The sequence below is a fragment of the Dendrobates tinctorius genome, unplaced genomic scaffold (genome assembly GCF_039654945.1).
Source record: "Dendrobates tinctorius isolate UK_male_01 unplaced genomic scaffold, ASM3965494v1 ptg000081l, whole genome shotgun sequence".
Classification (NCBI taxonomy): Eukaryota; Metazoa; Chordata; class Amphibia; order Anura; family Dendrobatidae; genus Dendrobates; species Dendrobates tinctorius.
The window spans coordinates 13,091,893-13,108,011 of record NW_027361749.1 but is presented as its reverse complement, the minus strand read 5'-3'; the positions used below and the strand labels follow the sequence as shown (position 1 = coordinate 13,108,011).

General features: G+C 45.7%; 2 protein-coding genes across 4 annotated transcripts in view; one reads left to right on the top strand and one right to left on the bottom strand.

The window, feature by feature from the left end:
- Window positions 1-819: 819 nt before the first annotated feature.
- CEBPD (CCAAT enhancer binding protein delta) lies at window positions 820-2,588 on the top strand. Its single transcript, XM_073583774.1, has one exon. It carries the CDS (start codon window positions 955-957, stop codon window positions 1,774-1,776), a length of 822 nt encoding a protein of 273 aa, XP_073439875.1. The 5' UTR covers window positions 820-954; the 3' UTR covers window positions 1,777-2,588.
- A 1,061-nt stretch (window positions 2,589-3,649) lies between these two features.
- SPIDR (scaffold protein involved in DNA repair) overlaps window positions 3,650-16,119 on the bottom strand; it is a 787,075-nt gene continuing 774,605 nt past the window's right edge. For all 3 annotated transcript variants that reach the window (XM_073583752.1, XM_073583754.1, XM_073583753.1), the window contains 4 exons: window positions 15,605-15,698; window positions 7,151-7,265; window positions 5,321-5,374; window positions 3,650-3,860 (listed from right to left, as the gene is read on the bottom strand). In XM_073583752.1, coding sequence (XP_073439853.1) covers window positions 3,732-3,860; window positions 5,321-5,374; window positions 7,151-7,265; window positions 15,605-15,698 — 392 coding nt within the window. In that variant the 3' untranslated portion in view covers window positions 3,650-3,731. The remainder of the gene's footprint in view (window positions 3,861-5,320; window positions 5,375-7,150; window positions 7,266-15,604; window positions 15,699-16,119) is intronic.

Sequence of the window (16,119 nt, the reverse complement as noted above, 5' to 3'; positions counted from 1 at the left end):
CCATGGACGTCTAAATGAGGCCTAATCTGTACAGTGGATCCCTGTACACAGGATGAAGGTTCTGACTGAGACTGCTACTGATTCTTCTGGACTCGCATAAATCCTTGAAGTAAAATGACCTCAAAGGCCATAGACTGTAAGCTTGCAAGTAGTGCCATAGATTGCGAGAGGGGTCATAGGCTACGAGCTTCCAAGTGGGGCCACAGCCTGTGTGCTTGTGAGCGGGGCCTCATGCCTCTGGTGACTTATCAGTTACTGTGTTATGTCTTTATTGTCTGTACAAGTCCCCTCTGTAATGTAAACTGCTGTGGAATATGTTGGGGCTATAGAAATTATTATTACAGGCTTTTAGGTGAGAGGGACACGACGTGCCCGGCGTTGCGCAGTTATTAGGTGGGCATATTCCTAAAGGGTATGTGACGTGGCCATGGCTGACCCCTCGTGTCTTTTCATACGGTCACCACGTATTGTCGCCGTGTTGACGGCTGTGGCGTTCTTGCCTTAATACGTTTTTTTCAGGTACATTTTCTGGTATACTCGTACAGATAAATATTCCCTAATCTGTCAGTGATGCACCACACACATATCATGGCAGCTTCCCTAGGAGGCATTGCTTACACTTGGTGAAAGACAGACCCCAATCATGAGGTAAAGTCTCGCAAGCTCCAGGTCGAGCCTCGAACGGGTTAATGTGTGTAGGTGCAGGAGCCCTGGAGCTGCTCCATCCCCGCACACGGAGTCCTGGCCGCCGCCTCCTCCTCCCTCCCAGGACTGGCGCGGGCGGGGAGGGCGCCGGGACGTATATATCCCGCTGTAGCACGCTCTGCTCTCACTGACAGCAGCTGTACCAGCGAGCGCACACATCAGCAGCGACACCCCGCGGCCAGCCAGCGCACTGCACGGTGACAGCTGATCCCAGAGCTCGCAGAGCGGCGCCGTCCTCTCAGCCTCCACATGAGCGCCCTGTCCATGAGCCTGGAGCCGCGCTGCGCGTCTCCCTATGCCGCCTGGTGCATGGAGCCCACCAACTTCTACGAGCAGAGAGTGAGCAGCTCCCCCGCTCTCTGTAAGCCGCGGGCCATGTGCGAGGACTCGGAGCCCCCGGCGGGCAGCCTGGCAGAGCTGAGCGCAGCCCCGGCCATCTACGACGACGAGAGCGCCATCGACTTCAGCTCGTACATTGACTCCATGGCCTCGGTGCCCAACCTGGAGCTGTGCAACGACGAGCTGTTCGCGGACCTGTTCAACAGCAACCACAAGGGCGGGGAGCGGGCGGAGTGCGGGGCGGACTACCTGAGCGGCCTGCTGGCCCCGCAGCTCCCGGGCAGCGTGAAGAGGGAGCCGGAGTGGAGTGACAGCGACCTGTCGTCCTCGCTGCCCCGCCAGATCGCCACCTGCGCCCAGACCAGCATGAGCCTGCAGCCCACCCCGCCCACCTCCCCGGAGCCCTGCAGCTCCGCCTGCCCCTCGCCCGCCTCCTCCACCACCAAGGACCGCGCCGGCAAGAAGAGCGTGGACCGCTGCAGCCCCGAGTACCGGCAGCGCCGGGAGCGCAACAACATCGCGGTGCGGAAGAGCCGGGACAAGGCGAAGAAGCGCAACATGGACATGCAGCAGAAGCTGCTGGAGCTCTCCTCCGAGAACGAGAAGCTGCACAAGAGGATCGAGCTGCTCACACGGGACTTAACCAGCATGCGGCACTTCTTCAAGCAGCTGCCGCCCACCGCCACCAGCGGCAGCTTCCTGGCCGGCCTGGGGGGCATCGACTGCCGGTAACCTGCTGCCGGGCGCCAGGACTGTGATCATACCCAACTGTGATACCTCAGCCCAGCCAGCAGAGGGCTCCCGGGAGCAGGGAGGCAGCGCAGCCCCCACGTGCTGGGACTCAGACTGAGCCAACACCAGACTGTGCCTATGATTCTCGTGCAATAATGACTGGGAGTGTGATGCCCCTTGTGTGCCAGGCAGATTGCCCCTCTGACATCCAAGGTATCAGTCTAGTGCCAAATAGCTGTCTCCAAGTATTGCAGGGTGGCAGCACCTTTCTCCTATTACCTGATGGATGTGATGGCTGATCCAGGCTTCAGCCTGGCACAACTGCTGGGAGGTACGAGCTGTAGCCTGGGCATGGACTGTGGTGCCCGCCTCGCCTATAGTGCCTCGATCTTTGCCATGTTCTGTTAGTGCCTCACCTGGGCTGACGCCGCCGGTAGCTGGAAGTACTGTATGGGGATGGCACATTTTGGGCAGTGCCAAACAGAAATTGTGCTGGTCTTCAGTTTCTCTATTGAATGTGTAGCCTCTAAGCGTGCTACCCCCCCCCCCCTTTGGAAATATAGAACTATAAATATATTATATATGTATTTTCCTCTCTATAAAAACAAAGCTAAGACATTTCCCTTCCTTAAATTATTTTTGTAATTTCAGTTTTCTATATCCTGTATTGATGCAGCTATGGTACATTTATTTGTAAAGTGATTTCTGAGACGAGACTTTGTATTGTAGATATTAGGGACAGAGAATGAGCATGCTCAACTTTTTATATGATCATTTTTACAGCATTTGTAAGAATAAAACTGTAAAATGCACCGATACTTGTGTCTCTGGTTATTACTAATGCATGTGGAGATCACAGATCTGGAGGGGTCACATACCGATGGAGCAGGACTGGCATTTGTGTGTCCTACATGTAAAGCCACAAATCCCCATCTGCAGGGAGAACCTGCCAGATGCCAACCTCACATCTGTATGTGACACCTGTACATCACTGTTCTGGTTAATCAGTTATCTAAACCCCTGGGTCAGGCCATGACACAATGCTCATGTCACACACTGGTCATATACGTCACGTGAGCGGTCTGTGACGCGCATTTACAGTAAGCAGTGGCGGACAAAGCTGCACAAAACCACTAAAGGAATAGGACTACGCGGATGGTTTTTTAGGAAGTTTTTGAGCAGAAACTCCACTTCCGCTTCAAAAACCTGGAGGTTCTGCTCCGAAAACTTCTTGGAAAAAGGCTCCGTGTGTGCACATATCCACAGGGTTCAGTGTAAAATAAAAGATTAATTTCACAAGTGGTCAGTGACAAGCCCGAGCACTATATTAGTGAATGTGTGACACGTTAGGGGTTAACAAATCTTAAAAATATGGAACAGATTGGTGGTGGTGGTAAATGTGAACAGAAGCTCATCCCCCTACACACAAACCTATGTGCAGTTTCCACCTTAGGAGTTTCATTTCATAGCTCTGGAGTAATCGCGGTGTAGGGCCACAGTCATACATTGAGCATCTGAGTCTTTTTGTAAGCCAAAATCGGGAGAGGATCAGGAAAAGTATAATAGAAGCATATCACCACTTCTGCATTTATCGTCCACTACTGGTTTGGCTTTACAAATACTGAGTGTGTGAACGTGGCCTCATAGTGAGCGCTGCTCTGAATGCACACACTCCTGTACCTGGACATCATCAGTGGTGCACAGAGTACTCACTGTACCAGTCTCTGCTGTCATCAGTATAGTTATTCCATATTTAGTACATTCTGGGAAAGCTGGGTGACAACCATCATGGTTCGCCACACTACACTTTTCACCAGGGTTGCGGTCATCCAAATGGTATCAATATGGCAGGGGGAGAAACAAACACAGATGATTAACATAGCAAATGGCTTTAATTTACAGATCAATGTACACAAAAATGTGAGGCTATTTCCAGTACAGGCAAGAGCCAGTAGTCACTGATCTCCAGCGGATCCGGCTTGTAGAAGACTGATCTCCTCCAGGCTCACCGTGCTGGCCGCACACTGGACGTAGCAGTGGACTGGGCCCAGCTCCTTCCCCAGTACAGCAGTCACCTCGTAGCGCTGCAGATGAAAGGCAAAGTGTACTCAGCAAACAGCACTGTACATTCTGTCCAAAGCAGCACATAACTCCGATAAAATCAGCCAGCAAATACCTCTCCCAGTTTATGAGGCTTTTACAGCTCAGACAGGTGAGCCAGGAACCTGCTGGATTACTATACAATGTCTGCTGCTGATAAGTCAGGGAGATTTCTTTCCACACTGCTAGCAAAGGTTACTCCGCTAACTGTACATTGCTCTGGATATTATCACATTATTCTTCTCTTTTTCCATGTGCTCACTTGGGTATAACGACCAACACACTTAGATCACAGCCTGTGCTCAGCACCATATAGTGAGGGGCGTGATACAACAGTCCGGCAGCATGATGACACTGGCGACCGCTACATCATTACAGAGTATTCTTATACAGTCAATGCGTCTCCATCTGGCTGATCTAGAGATTGCTCAGCACTTTAGTTACTGTCCATGTGAAGATATTAGTATGACAATAATCAGTGACCCGACATCCCATTATCTGCCCTGATGATGAACTACTCACATTACAGTATTTTACAAAAAGCAATTAATATATCCCACAAGGGCTATGAAGAATTCCAATGGGAGCTGCTGACACTCAAGTCTGGAATTATATTGCTTTTTCTATATTAAATTTTACCACAAAGTAGGGAAGATGACTTACTACTAGTGATGAGCAAACGTGCGCAGATAAGGTGTTATCAGAGCATTCTCAGGTGCTAATAAAGTATCGTCGGTGTGCTCAAATAATATGTTTCAGTGCCATTGCTGCGTGTCTCGTGGCTGTTAGACAGTTTGCCTATTTGTTAGGCAATCCCTGCATGTGCTGCCCCCGTGAAAGATTCAGCTGCGGCGACTCGTACATAGTACCTGACACTTTGCATTGATAAATCTACTGTAATGTGCACACAATAATATCAGTGTAATTTTGGCATGACATCCCCCCTCAAAAAAAAACCCCAAACATTCCCATGGCAACATACATATAGACACACTTCATACTGATTTTCACCAACTAAAAAATACTGAAGTTAAAGAGGGTGCCGACTACTTAATCATTGACGACCTATACATAGGATAGGTTATCAATATCTGATTGGTCAGGGTCCGGCACCCCCACCAATCAGCTGTTCTCAGTGTCGTCCGGAAATCCCCAATAGCAAGCTACTCTGTCATCTGATAGTGGCTACAGCAGGGAAATGTACATCCGCCCCCTACTGATTTGAATAAGAGGCGAATGTGCAGTACCCAGACGGGGCCACTATCAGATGACAGAGGAGCTCTGCAATTGAGAATTTCATCCAGTGGCCACAGACACGGAGAACAGATGACTGGCGGGTATGCCAGGTGTCAGACCCTGACCAATCAGACATTGACCAGTGATCTTAAAGATAGGTCACCAATGATAAAGTAGTAGACAACCTCTTTAACCTTACACGACTTACCCCATCTTCACTGGCGCAAGAACCCAAAATAGAAGAAATGGTCTCTTCACGCAACTGTTGGAAAAGTGAAACAGATTAATTGGCCAGTGGGTGGCACGCTCATCAGATAGCGGACAGTTCTTTTTTTTTTTTCAATCGGATTCTTTATGTTAAACAATTTTAAGATAAAGCTGCCAGTTCTAATTGCCCCTCCCCCACTCCAGGCTTAGCGTCCCGTTTCACATAGTGACGCACCAGCGATCCCGACAACAATACGACTTGGTAGGGATCGCTGGTGCGTCGCTACATGGTCGCTAGTAAGCTGCCAAACAGGCAGATCTCTTCAACGACGGCGATCTGTATAACGACCTCGGCGGTCGTTGGGACCTTGTCACACAGCAGCTATTCTAACGACTCACGCCTGCGTCCCTGAGTTCTGCGTCGCCAACAAGGTCGCTCGTCGGCATCAAACACAGCGATGCATGCTGGCCAGCGGGACACCAGCGATCAAAAAATGTTCTAGAACACTCAAGCACGATCAGTGATATCCAGCAGGGGGGCCGGTCGCCGCTATGTGTCACACGTAGCGAGATCGCTGGCGAGGTCACTGTTGCGTCACAAAATCTGGGACGTTTCAGCGATCTCGCTAATGATCTCGTTATGGGAGATGGGGCCTTTACACTTGCACATTAATCTTATGGACAAGGGTACACACACTTTCAGACACCTCTGGCAGTGGCCGCTGTCCCTTGGGAACAAAAAAAAAAATCATGTGTCCTTATTCAGCATCTGATCCTTCTCCTTGGTAAAGCAAGAAGAGCTGGGCGGCTCCAAACACATTAGATGGTCAACCAGTCCTACCCACCAAAACTAACAGCTTGGGCCAATTCATTTGATGTGTGTAGCCACAGCCATACTAATGATATGCAGGACAGAATTCTAACCTGAATTCATCAGTTTTCACAAGAATTCTGATGTAAAACCGTTTGACATGTCACAGAATTTTTGCCCACCTCATAGTTACGCAAAAATGTTTGTGATATTTCCTGTTTTTTTCGCCAGTCCCATCCAACTAGGACCAGTTTTTGAAAAGTGGGCAGAGCTTTTCTAGAAGAGGCGCAGCCAAAAAGTTATCATGATTTAAGCCACAAAAGAGGTGTAAATTACTAAAGAAAATGACTCAAGAAATCATATTACAGTGTAGAGATTGGTATTAATGTTCGTTTTTCATCTTATTTTTTTGCTTGTATAAGGTCACATAGTTAGTTTACATATATAAAATAAAACTAGTTTTAATTATAGTAGGTAGAAATGTGTCAGTTACTTGCTGTAGGGTAATTGGAGGCTTTATGGAATACCACAATAGGCCTCCAAAGGACATCCGTTTACAAGAGATATGGCGGTATCATATGGAACAAAAGGTGCCATTGGTGCTGTATTACATATGACTTGGCCCAAGTTGGAGGTTTCAGATGCAATGTGTCTGTTTATTTTTATATTTTACTTGCTTAAATAGCATCATTAATTCCACAGCGCTTTACAGACATCATCATCAGTGTCACTGTCCCCATTGGGGCTCACAATATAGATTCTCTATCAATATTGTCTTTGGAGAATGGGAAAAAATTGAGGACAGCCATGTAAACATGGGGGAACATACAAACTCCTTGCAGATGTTGTCTTTGGTGGGATTTGGACCCAGAACCTCAGCACTGGAAGGCTGCAGTGCTACCCACTGAGCCACCGTGCCCGTGCCGCCCTTACACAGTATACATAGGGCGTTTTTTTAATCCACTTGCCTGCCAGTGTCCAGAGGCTACCTCTGTATGTGAAAGGATATCCAAGGCTTACCTTTAATCTCACGTTACATTGTGGCCTTCCTTGACATTGTAGAAATACTTCCAGTTGCATCCTGATAACCGGAGAGCTCACATCTGAACTGCACTGACAACAGTAGAATTGGCACCTGGAGAAAACAGCGAAACTAATTACTGAGACATGAAGTCCGCGCTTATAAGGAACATTATAGAGATACAATAGGATGTAAATCTACATCTAAATATTGGCGACACTGTCATCATCACTATCTTTGAAACCTGGATAGCAAAACATCCTTACAGATTTTTTTTTAATTCTTAATTTTATTTTCATATCTTACAAATAGGAGTAAATTCTATTAGGCTGTGTGCACACGCTGCGGATTTAGGGGCGGATTTTGTAAAATCCGCAGGTGAAATCGCAGGTCAAAAGACCTGCGGTTTTACCTGCAGATTGCTCTGCGGTTTTGCCCTGCGGTTTTTCATCTCCTCAAGGAAGGAGATGGCAAACCGCAGCGGAATCCGCAGAAAGAATTAACATGTCAATTCTTTCTGCGGATTGAAAACCGCAGATAATCCGCGCGGAAAATTCCGCACTGTCTGCATTGCGGTTTTTGATTCCCATAGGGAATCATGGTACTGTACACCGCAGCAAAAACTGCTGCGAGTCCGCAGCGGCCAAAACCGCTGCGGAACCGCAGCAAAATCCGCAGCGTGTGCACACACCCTTAGACATATCTGCTAAAACATTTCCAAAAATTATATTTGAATGTTACAGGCCCAGAATTCTGTTCTCCCTACACTGCAAACAAATAGGGTTGCACTCTGTAGTGCTAAATCATGTAAATATGAAATATGAATAGCATTAGTGCTCTACATAGTAAGAAAAAATGGAGTAAGAGAAAATGGAGATACTTAGCACATAATTTGGCCAATTCATGCATGCCCAGCAGCCAGGGCCGGCGTTAGGGGCAGGCTGGCCCCAGCTCCCCCAGGGGCCCCCAGCTAGCGGCACATCATGCTGCCGCTATGGGGCCCCCCACCTGCCCCGAGCGCCAACTCCCCCCGCCGCCGCATTGAAATATACCAGCATAGACGCCGATACAGTTCAAAGCAATAATGGAGAAAGCGTCAGCTGACGCTCCCTCTCCCATCATTCCCCGCTCTGCCTCTGACACAGCGGGTGCGCGATGACGTCATCGCGCACTCACTGTGTACTAGGCAGAGCAGGAGAAAGAAGCCGGGAGCATCCAGCAGCGTGGGCACGAGGAGAAGATGAGATGAGAAGTGTTGTTTTTTTTTTTAATATATCAGTGTGAGTACTGGACTATGTGGCCATTCTTGGGGGTGGGGGGGCGTTATATACCATGGTGAGCTGTGTTGCTATATACCATGGTGGGCTGTGCTGCTATATACCATGGTGAGCTGTGTTGCTATATACCATGGTGGGCTGTGCTGCTATATACCGGGCTGTGTTGCTATATACCATGGTGGGCTGTGCTGCTATATACCATGGTGGGCTGTGCTGCTATATACCGGGCTGTGTTGCTATATACCATGGTGGGCTGTGCTGCTATATACCATGGTGGGATGTGCTGCTATATACCACGGTGGGCTGTGCTGCTATATACTGGGCTGTGTTGCTATATACCATGGTGGGCTGTGCTGCTATATACTGGGCTGTGTTGCTATATACCATGGTGGGCTGTGTTGCTATATACCGGGCTGTGTTGCTATATACCATGGTGGGTTGTGTTGCTATATACCATGATGGGCTGTGCTGCTATATACCATGGTGGGCTGTGCTGCTATATACCATGGTGGGCTGTGCTGCTATATACCATGGTGGGCTGTGCTGCTATATACCATGGTGGGGCTGTGCTGCTATATACCATGGTGGGCTGTGCTTCTATATACTATGGTGGGCTGTGCTGCTATATACCATGGTGGGCTGTGCTGCTAGATACTGGGCTGTGTTGCTATATACCATGGTGGGCTGTGCTGATATATACAATGGGCTACATTCTACATTATATTCTATAATGGAGGCTGTGTTATATTTATTATGTTCTATGGGGGTTTGCATCATACTCTATGAGGAGGCTACATTATACTATATGAGGAGGCTACATTGTATTCTTTGTGGGGCTGCATTATAGTATATGAGGAGGGCTACATTGTATTCTATGGAGGGGCTACATTATACTATATGAGGGGGGGCTGCATTAATATTCTATGGGGGTTACATTATACTCTGTGGGGTGTCTGCATCATACTATAAGAGGGGGGCTGCATTATATTTTATGGGGGGTTACATTATACTCTGTGGGGTAGCTGCATTATGCTCTATGGGGTGGCTGCATTATGCTATATGTGGGCTGCATTATACTGTATCGAGGACTATGGGGAATACATTATATCATTATATGAAGAACTATGGGAAGTGAATTATACTACATGGATGACTAAGGCGGTGCATTATACTATATTGAGCACTATGAGTGTATTATACTATATGGAGGACTGAGCAGTGTATTTTAATATATGGAGGACTATAGGGAGTGTGTTATACTATATGGAGGACTATGGGGCACATTATTTTATATGGAGGACTATGGGGTGTAAACTGTAGATGTGCTGCTGATAACATGATACTGTATGGTGATCTGTTAGTGATCCATTAGCAATTGTTCTGTCCCCATCATTCTTCCTCAGATGGTGGATCGAGGCCGGGAAACAAGTGTTGAACAATTTCAATATTGTCGATCACACTCATTTAGCGTCCTGAACTCAGCGCATGTAATTACAACCGAAATGCTTCTGTGTGATGTGCAATATGTTAGCATTTGGGGCCCCATTTTAAACTTTGCCTAGGGCCCCACTTTGCCTAAAACCGGCCCTGCCAGCAGCCAACAACAAGGCGATCTCCATTTTGTTGGGATCCTATCTAGTGTGAACACTTCTCTAAGGATAAAGCCTAAATTTATGTAGATGACATTCACAGATGATCATGATTTTTCTATTCACAGCGGTGCTGATTCCCTGCCATGTATAGCAGAAGTGACCAAATGATCGAAGCTTCAAGTCCCCAAATGGGACTATTAAATACACCAAAAGTTTTTTAAAAAGTTTTTAAAAATACGAAAAAAAACAAAAAGTTTAAACCACTACCCTTTTAGGCCCATTAAAAATAAAACAATTAAAATAAAACATATTTGGTATCGCTGAGCTCGTAAACATCTGATCTATCAAAATATAACCTAAATTAATCTGATCAGTAAATGGTGTAACAATTACAGAATTACGTTTGTTTGGGGCCACAACATTGCAATAAGAGAAGATCAAAACATTGCATCTACTCCAAAATGGTATCCATAAAAACGTCAGCTTAGGGCGCAAAAAAATAAGCCATCACACAGCCCCATATCCGGAACATGGTGACACAAGCAAATTTTTTTTTACAAGTGTCCAAATTTTTTTTCACCACTTAAATCAGGGGTGGGGAACATCAGGCCTGAGGGCCATTTTCGGCCCTCGATGACCTTTTATCAGGCCCTCGGGCAGATTCTCAGGGATCGCATTCTTGGGCAAGGAGCTGTATTTTAATTGCCACAAACACATTAATTTCTTCTTGCTCTGTTAGCACACACATGCAGTGTTCACTAATGAACATTGAAGGGCATGCAATGAAAGATTACATCCTAACACCAGAGCCAGAGTCAGGATGTACTTTGTGGGCGGAGTTTGTACGGCCCCCGAAGGATGGCATAAATATCCAAATGGCCCTTGGCAGAAAAAAGATTCTCCACCCTTGACTTAAATAATAAAAATCGTACTGACCTGGAGAATTATATTGCCATGTGAGTTATATCTTATAATGAGCATGCTAAATAAAAAAAACAATTGTGGAATTGCACTTTTTTTTGCCATTTCAATGCACTTGGAATTTTTTCCTGCTCTCCAGTGCACCACCTGATAAAATGAACGGTGTCACTCAAAAGTTCAACTCATCTCGCAAAAAGCAAGGGCGCATATGGCGCTTGGAAGAAGGACAGGAAAAAAACTAAAAAAAAAATGGAAAATCGTCCACTCATGAAGGAAATAAAGGGTTGATATTGACTTTTAGGATTGCTATCTTTAATAGGTGACGGAGTTCTTATCCTCTTCCTCTCTACACCTCTTTAGATAATGGGGTGCAGCAAGGACAAGGTAGGTACACCCAGGGTGATCTCCTGTGGTTAACAGTCTGTAGATGTACAGTAAATTCAGACATTTCTCATGACCTTACTATACATAGGAATCTCTGCAGTTCTGTTGCCACTGACGGACAATTTAGAGTAGACCAACATCAGCCCCGTCTTCCTCTACAAGGTATACAGCAAGTCACCAACTTTGATTGTACACAACAGACAGTCCTGTAGGGCCACTCGCACCAGATGTACTGAGTTATAGCCGCAGTTTGTCTTGGAAAAGCATTAATGAAGGCTCAAATTCCACTGTTAGATGATAAACTTGTGCTGCACTCTCTCTGAACACACATAAGTATCGATTGTTGACTGGATGTTGAACCTGAGAATCCTGACGCAAATAATTTACCAAGTCCCACAAAAAAAACAATTGATTTTGGGATGGAACAAATAAGTGAAGAAAGACCAGAAATCAGGCCCAACAGTCTGTATCAAGATGCTGCTTTGGTCATTACCAAAAGATACATGTAGTGTATTCCTATGGAGAATGTGGTTCTTAATTAATTTTTAAACTATGGTTGAAATATTACATTGGTTAATGACACAAAAACCTTAAAGAGAAGCTGTCAGCAGGATTGAGCCCAATAAACTAAAGACATGGCTATAATGGTGCTGGTTTACAGAAAATGACATCTTGTGTGCTTTGGGGCGGGACATAGGGCAGGGTCTTCTTCTCGTTCTACGCCCCCCCACCAGCCTTTCTTGTGTAGGCCGCCTTTTTAAAATTATGCGCAGCTGCTGCTATCATTGTGTGGGCAGAGAGTGGCCAGTGGGAGCCAGCATCCTATCTGCAGGACTTCAATAAAATGGCGCCGGAGGTGGCACATGCGCAGATCGAGCCGAAATCTCGATCTACACATGCGCCACCTCCGGCACCATTTTATTAAAGTCCAGTAAACAGGCCAAAGGTTTTACAATGGCCCTCACAGTTCCCTGATCTGAACATCAAGAAAAATCTTTGACCAGACCTTAAAATAGCAGTGTATGCAAGACTCCCCAGGAATCTTCCAGAACTGGAAGAATTTTCTAAGGAAGAATGGATGAAAATCTCTCAAACAAGAATTGAAAGACTCTTGGCTTACTACAAAAAGTGTTTAAAAGCTGTGACACTTGCAAAAGGGGGTGATGCTAGGCACTAACCATTCAGGGTGCAAAAACTTTTGCATTGGCCCATTTTCCTTTTTATAATGTGTTCAATGTAAAAGATGAAAATATATTACTTTTTGCCTAAAATACAAAAGAAATGTGTGATCTTTAACTTTAGGTCTTTTGGAGAACATTTCATCTTGAACCTGCTTAACTGTTCACAATAACAATAATTTTGACCAGGAGTGCCCAAAGTTTTACATGCCACTGTATATATTCTGCTTCTATGCACTGAAGCCAGCACCGAGAGGTGGGAGGGACTGCGCGTGGGTAGCAGTTACTATGTCAGCTGCAGCCGCCGGCTCCTCCAGCGGCTGGTTGATCATATGCACCCGCTATTATAGAGAATGAATATTCACTGCTCTCCACTGCCATGGGCATGGAGAGCAGTGAATATTCATTCTTTTAACCCCAACCACTGGGCGATCACGTGTGCACGCTATTAAAGGTAATGAATATTCACTGTTCTCGATGCCCGTAATCCCGGGAGTGGAGAGCAGTGACTATTCCGGTAGCTGAATTCAGCGTGCGAGGGTGCATGGCAGTGACGTCATTTGCTACTTACACATTGCAGACAGCTGCTGGCATCAGAACAAGATGCAGCTGCGAGGGAGCGGAGGGAAGGTAAGTAGTAATTTTTTTATGTGTGCAGCATGATGGGTGCCATGTGTACCAGTATGGGAGGGCCATGTATAACAAGATGGGGATGGTGGCCATGTATACCAGGATGGGGATGGTGGCTATCAGGATGGGGAAGCATATATAAATATATATACCAGGATGGGGGAATGGGGGATATTACCCCTATAGCAGTGTCAGCAGCAGAACTACCCCCCCTTACCCCCATAACAGTGTGGTATGACCTCATTTTTTGCTTCAATTTATTTTTTCTATTTTCCTCTTCTAAAACCTAGGTGCATATTATAGTCCAGTGGATCTTATAGTCCGAAAAAAAAACAGTATATTGGAAATTACAGCTAGCTATGCTTTTCACCATATGCATATTTAAAAAAAAATCTGGTGGAGGTTTGTTTTTGTTGCTTTTTAAACTTGAGTCAATCCCATGGACATTATATAGTCAGCTGACAAAGCTATCAAGAGTTTCTGTGTGAGCTTTAGAGAGTACACAGGTTTATGTTCATTAATGCAGCTGTTATTAGAAGTACAAACAATGTTAATTTTTTTGACAAGAAGGTATTGTTATTATGGATTGATTATGTACATGTTGTAAAAATAATATCTGTTGGGAGAGTGTGATTGTAACGTCTACATCCTGTGCACCTCAGCTCAGTTGTAAATTGTACCCGGCCTTTAATATGCAACAAATATTGTAAAACAAAAAAAACAAAAAATCACAAATCAACTCAAATTCATATTTGTCCAAGTGGGTGTTATCAGAGGGTTTTCACTGTGGGGAATGTATGGTACTAATCAATCATTAGCAGGAAACAAGTCAATGGAGAAAAAAGAACACAACCCCACAATAATTTAGAGCAGGTTTCTTAGTGTGTGAGACACATAATATCAGACAGTCTGATCAACTGGTCTAATATCCTGCATCATTATGAAGAAATAAGAGTACAGCCTACCTTTCAGATAAGTCCTGGCAGTCAGTGTAAGGAGAGGGGCAGCACAGCTGAGATTAGCTATGTCATATTGCAAACCCTTCCATAAGCTTTCCTCCTCATAGCACTGTCATCTCTGCTGTCAGTATCAAGCTTATGTTTGTAGTGCCCACAGCATGTTGTGATTACTCTGCAATAAGAGTAGAGCAGGCCTACTCCTGTGTGAGACATATATTGACAGCCAGCTCTGCTCATATATTGACCTTATGTGAAATGTATTAGTCATCTGTGCTCTACCCCCAGCGCTTCCTAACCATGCAGGAGGTTAGATCAGAACTGTGTCACTACAACTCTCACACTGAGAAAAACTGCTCTAAGCTACTGTGGGGGGGGGGTGTTCTTTCTCCAGTGTGTTGCTGCTTGCTTATGTCTGGTCATTGTCATACAGGGGGTAGTACACGTCTCCAGTGAAAGCTGTTGGATTAGGCCCACTTGCATTTAACAAAACCTAACCCATTAGGAGAGGCAAAATGGAGAGGCAAAAATAAAAAAAAAACAACATTTTATTGTGCACTGCAGTCACTACTAGGCCGGTCTCACACGTCCAGATAATTCCGGTACCGGAAAAAGCGGTACCGGAGCTATCGGTGTCCATGTGAATACGTGGTGCTGCACGTGTGCGGCATCAGGACCACACGGACGGCCGCCGGGAAGAAGCGCTACAGTAAGCGCTGTTCCCCTGCGGCTGGTGCTGAACGCGGCTGTCATTCTTCTCTCCTGCTCTGCCGGCAACATAAGAATATCAGCCCTCAGCTGTCAGCTTTAGTCAGGTTGGTTGTCAAAAATAGAGGGGACCCCACACCTTTTTTTAAATTATTTACTTAAATAATTAAAAAAACAGCGTGGGGACCCCACTATTCTTGAGAACCAACCTTGCTGAAGCTGACCGCTGAGGGCTGCAGCCCTCAGCTGTAAGTTTTGTCTGTTTGGTTAACAAAATGAGGGGGACCCCACGTCGGGTTTTCATTCATTCTTCTCTCCAGCTCGCTGTTGCCGACAAAGCAGGAGAGAAGAATGACAGCCGCTTTCAGGACCAGCCGCAGGGGAATAGCGCTTACAGTAGCACTTCTTCCCCAGCAGCCGTCTTTGAGCACAGAGGACAGTGTAAACTGTTCTCTGTTTGCACGTGTTCAGCACTTTTGCGGACCATGTGCTCCCTGAAACACTTACATGTCATCGTGTTTTTCACACGGACCGTGTGTCCATGAAAACACGCTGAAATGTGCAGAGACACATTTATTTTAATGTGTCTACGTGTGTCAGTGTCTCCGGTACGTGAGGAAACTGTCACTACATGTACCGGAGCCACTGACGTGTGAAACTAGCCAAAGATAGCGCATGCTGCACTTCTCGCAAAAATTATGGAACTAACCTAGTGGGGGAAGCTACGAAGCCAATGGGAACCTAGCCTTATATGTAATGGTAATAAGCAGCAAATTAAATGGTATGTTACTGCAGCCAAAGTGTTACCTTTTTGGGGTCAAAGGTCGCAGTTTATTGCTTCCACAAAGATTGCACACTGGCCAAGAATACGATTCTCTGTCATTTACTCCAATAACTATCCCTGTAGAAAATAAAATTAAGTTAGATAATTGTTACGTACGTAGATGAAGTCTGATTGTATTTATCTTTATATCATGTATAAAAGTAGATTTATAAAAATGTGTACATAACAGAAAAAATGAGTTTCTTTAAAGACAAACCTTTCCAGTAATTGCAGGGGGTTCATCTAAGCAATTATAGTCACCAGCTCTCAATAGCCAATGAGAACTCTGAATGGTGTAGATCTGCAGTGAAAGCTGCAACATAGGCATAGCAATGTATTTAAAATATTGCCCAGCCTTAAGGTACCGTTACACTAAGCGAAGCACCAACGATACCAACAACGATACGACCTGGTAAGGATCGCTGGTACGTCGCTAAATGGTGAGCTGCCAAACAGACAGATCTACTCAACGACGCAGCAACGATCCGGCGATCCGTAT